The 4,640-nt window shown below is 53.9% G+C and overlaps 1 protein-coding gene across 1 annotated transcript; it reads left to right on the top strand.

The window, feature by feature from the left end:
- Window positions 1-392: 392 nt before the first annotated feature.
- On the top strand, window positions 393-3,216 carry LOC123122429 (pentatricopeptide repeat-containing protein At1g20300, mitochondrial). Its single transcript, XM_044542628.1, has 2 exons — window positions 393-2,661; window positions 2,749-3,216. The coding sequence occupies exon 1, from the start codon at window positions 491-493 to the stop codon at window positions 2,108-2,110; it is 1,620 nt and encodes a 539-aa protein (XP_044398563.1). The 5' UTR covers window positions 393-490; the 3' UTR covers window positions 2,111-2,661; window positions 2,749-3,216.
- Window positions 3,217-4,640: the final 1,424 nt, after the last annotated feature.

Raw genomic sequence — 4,640 nt, 5'->3', positions numbered from 1 at the left:
CGTGTGGTCTCTGCAGACCGCGGCGACCGCACCGCCACGGCTGGGCCGCCCCACCGCTCCATCGACATTAAGCTTCACCATCCCGGTTGGTGGTGCTATCCATCTTCGTGACGCTTCCCTCCTGGCGGCCCTCATTGATTTGTTCCAGCTCGCGTATATAAGAATCCACAAACGAAGAAGTCTGCATCGGTGACTGAAATATCCCTTCATGGATCGCCTGCCTCCTCCGCTGGAGCTCTTTTGCTAGTGGTTGAGCCTTTTTCTTTTGAGAAGAATTGCTAGAGGTTGAGCTTCTCTGGCATGCAAGAGTTTCCATCGCTCGTGATGCAGCCCGGCCCAACCGCTCACTTCACTGGCTACATGGGCCACCAATACTTCAGGTAAAACTGCAGCCTGAACCCATCGAAATTGACGTAGTCCGGACCGAAACCCTGAACCCTACCGCCCCCACGTCGCCGGCAACCGCGACCGAGCAGCCACCGCCGCGACGATGGCTCTCCTCCTCAAGCGCAACCACCACCTCTCCACCACTTCCCGCCTCCTTCTCCGCCGCCTATGCGCCACCGACCCCACCACAGAGCCGGCGCCCGACTCGCCGCCGCCACCGGCTCCCGACTCGCCACCGCCCATGACTCCCGCGGAAGCCAAGCTCCTGGACTCGCTCCACGCGGCGATCCTCGACCACAGCCGCGCCCACCCTTCGACCGCGCTCCCCGCCTCGCCGCCATTCGAGCCCCTCCCCGCGCTCTCCTCCACCCTCGCCGGCCTCCTCCCTTCCCCGCCCGCGCCGCACCTCGCGCTCCAGCTCCTCGGCCGCCTCCTCGCGCTCCGCCGCGGCGTCCCGTTCCCGGAGGCCCTCACGTTCTTCCACCACGTCCTCCCGTCGCTCCCCGCGGACTCGCTCCCCGCGCTCTACGCCGCTATGATCGACCTGCTCGCGAAGCACCACCACTTCCCGCTCGCTCGGCACCTGCTCGACGAAATGCGCGAGCGCTCCATCCCCGTCTCGTCGCAGGTCATCCTCGCCATAATCCGCCGCTACGTCCGGGCGGGGATGTCTGCCGAGGCCTCCGAGCTGTTCCGTCGCATGGAGGAGTATGGCGCCGGGGTCCCCGACCCTGCGGTGCTCGCGTCTCTCCTTGGCGCACTGTCCAAGAAGCGCCTCGCCAGTGAGGCCCAGGCCCTGTTCGACAGCTACAAGTCGGTATTTCCTCCTGATGTAGTGCTCTACACGACCCTGGTGCATGCCTGGTGTCGGGCCGGGTGTCTCGACAAGGCAGAGCAGGTGTTCGCTGAGATGCAGCAGGCGGGGATCATGCCGAACGTGTACACCTACACTTCTGTGATTGATGCCATGTACCGCGCGGGGCAGGTGCCCCGTGCGCAGGAGCTCCTCTGCCAGATGATTGACACCGGGTGTCCGCCAAACACTGCGACCTTCAACGCCATCATGCGGGCTCATGTCAAGGCCGGGCGTTCTGAGCAGGTGCTGCAGGTGCACAACCAGATGCGGCAGCTTGGTTGTGATCCGGACATTATCACATACAATTTCTTGATGGAGACACATTGCGGGAAGGGGCAGAGCAACCTTGACGCAGCGATGAAAGTGCTCGCCAAGATGATTGCCAAGGGGTGTATTCCTGACTGCCACACGTTCAATCCCATGTTGAAGCTGGTCCTGGGGACCGGCAATGTAGAAGCTGCACGGAAGCTGTACGAACGGATGCAGGAGCTGCAGTGCAAGCCGAATGTGGTGACTTATAATTTGCTTATGAAGTTGTTCAATAAGGAGAAGTCGATGGACATGGTGCTGAGGATAAAGAAGGACATGGATGCACAAGGTGTGGAGCCAAATGTGAACACCTATGGAGCTCTAATCGAGTCATTCTGTGGGAGGGGAAACTGGAGGCGCGCTCATGCGACGCTGAGGGAAATGGTCGAGGAGAAATCCCTGAAACCCACGAAACCAGTGTATGATATGGTGCTGATGCTGCTGAGGAAGGCCGGACAGCTCAGGAAGCATGAAGAGCTTGTGGAATCAATGGCTGACCGGGGCTTCATCAAGCGCCCATCAGAGGATGCCTTGTGGAAGGCAGTAGCTGCTTCCTAAACATTTTTTCCCATATGATCCAAAAGGACCGGGAAGTTCCAGCTATCAGCATGATAATGGAACGACGTAGTACCAGCATCCAGTACGGAAACAAAGAGAATATGAGGTTCTGCTGCCGCCCAATGCTAGCAGCAGCTAAGGAGCTAGAAGGTTCGAGTAAACATAAATGACAGCATAAATTTGTAGAACAGCACTGAGTGCTGTGCATAGATGGCCAGGCACATCAGGCAAACAACGTTGATCAGGCACATCAACTTCACCAGCAGCTACAGGCACCATGTTTTCTGCTTGCTTCCTTAAGTTATTATTGTTGTGCAATCTTATAAGAGTGGTATTTTTTTTCTTTCAAATCTGGTGTGTTGTATCCTAGTATAGAGTAATAATGTTTCCCTAGTAATACTGATAGAAATTGACGTTTCGAATTCCTACACTACAAAATTTGAAATATTTCTTGTCTTCAATCAGACGATGACACTGCTTTTCGGCCGGCAGTATCTGCTTCCTGGTGTCTACTAGTATGTCTTGCTAGACTGTTATTGAAGTGCAATCTTGTAAGATTATCAAGTACTTCTTATCTGTTGTAGTGTCTCATCGAGAAATAATGCTTCCTTGATTTGATGTACGAGAGTGATCTGCAGGTCTGAATTCTCAACACTAGCCACAGATGTTTATAAACCTCTTGGTGTCAATCATCCACCGACCGTACCTGATTAAGGGCCTGTTTGGAGTCCCTCCGCTCCAAGAGGCCGCTCCCGGAGTCAGACGGAGTTCCAGTTAAAAAGTACAGAGCGAGCGGAACGGTACTCTGCAGACGGAGCGGGTGGACTGCCGAACGGCCCCTAATTAGCCGGTTCTTCCTCCTTCTGGCATGTTTTGGAAAGCTGTACTACACTGATCCGGCGAAGCAAATCATCCAACCACCGTACCTGATCTGATTCTTCTTTCTTGGGTTATGTCTGGGAAAGCTCAAAGCTGTAGTACTACACTAATTCGGTGGAGCAAAGCAGTACCCTGTAGGCCAGTAGAGTAGGTACCATGCAATCTGTTTGACATTTGCACAGGGCTTTAGGTTAGGATGCATCAATCTCTGATCTGGGTTGGTAGTGTCTGATGATTCACGGCTTGGCATTCATCATATGTTTGAATCGATCGACCGGCGTGCTCTGAATCGCGCCGTGTACTAGAAGGGGAGACAGTCGTCCTTGGTTTGTATAAATCCGGAGCTGCTCTGAAATCAATGCCCAATTCAATCTTCACCTGCCATGTGGTAGTAATGACTCATGGTACTACAGGAAATCTTGAATTTCTTTCTTTCCTGGATAGAATTCTCAACGTATCCATACGCCATGCTCAGCAAGAATTCAAATTGCTTCCATCTATCTTTTGTGAATCGCAGCTGTACTACGTGCTAGATGGGGAGACACAGACAGACAGCGGTCCTTGGTTTCGTATAAATTGGAGCTGCTTTTGAAATCAATGCCTGAGTCAATTTTACCTGCCATGTGATTGTGGTTACCGTGCAAAGAAATTAATCGGTTCGTCAGTCTCTGCGTGCGTTATTACTTTCAATCAGTCGACATGTTTGTGGTCTCTGGATCCACTCGCAGTGTCCATCGATCGATCCGGTGCGGTGTATCTGTGGTACGTGACTCTGCCTCCGGAACCACTTGTTCATAGATTAGTGAACGAATGCTGGAGTCGGGCAGCTTTTCTTGCTGCGTGTTGCAGTGGTAAACTACTAGGCGCAACATGTTTCGCGTCCGTTTTGTTGCTAGGTAGCCACACTTGCGTCTGCCCTGCTGACGGCGTGTCGGGCTCGTAGCATGGCACAGAATCTATCGAGCACCTTTACGACTCCTGTGGTCAGTCAGTCAGTCACGGGCTCGCTCATCACACATGCGCCAGCCAGACAGTTCACATGTGGACTGACGGTCACCCCGACCTTCTGAATTCCAAAGAGAAACTCTGAAAACAACAACCGCAGAACATGGCAGTTCTCTTCTTTAAACGGAAATCGGAGAGGGAACTCTCTTTTTTTTAAAGGAAAAAGAAGAAAAAAAACGTAACATCGCAGCAACTGAATCATCAGCCGCCAATAGCAGAATAGAATCATTGGCCACGCACGGGACAGTGATCACGAGTCCAAGCCACGGCACGCCACGTACTCCTAGTACGTACGTATGCTTTCAGTTAACCTAACCCCCGTTTATGCTCCTTGACGTACACTTTGACCTGAACCGCGGCTAGCTCGTGCTGCTGTACCCTCTGAGTTGGTCAAGCGTGGTTGATGAGTCATGACCAAAATGCAAAAATGGTCGGTGCTTGACGTATGGTTTCACCTGCTGTCGTCCGTTCCACGCGTAGGTGGTCTGGGCTGGGTTTGCCTAGCTAGCTTAGCTCGCTAGCCAAGTGGCGAGGCTCGTCGCGAGAGGCATGCACATGGCGCCGCGGCGTGTTTTGGCCGGAGGCGCGCCCGTGCTCGCTCCGTGGATGTCGCCGCCTCCTCCCTCGCCGGGGGCCACACCGCATG

This window comes from Triticum aestivum, chromosome 5D (genome assembly GCF_018294505.1).
Source record: "Triticum aestivum cultivar Chinese Spring chromosome 5D, IWGSC CS RefSeq v2.1, whole genome shotgun sequence".
Classification (NCBI taxonomy): Eukaryota; Viridiplantae; Streptophyta; class Magnoliopsida; order Poales; family Poaceae; genus Triticum; species Triticum aestivum.
This window is presented reverse-complemented; position numbering and strand designations above follow the sequence as displayed.

Bases quoted from the DNA above. Each gene is read 5' to 3' on its own strand.
- LOC123122429 (XM_044542628.1), top strand. From the start codon at position 491: ATGGCTCTCCTCCTCAAGCGCAACCACCACCTCTCCACCACTTCCCGC.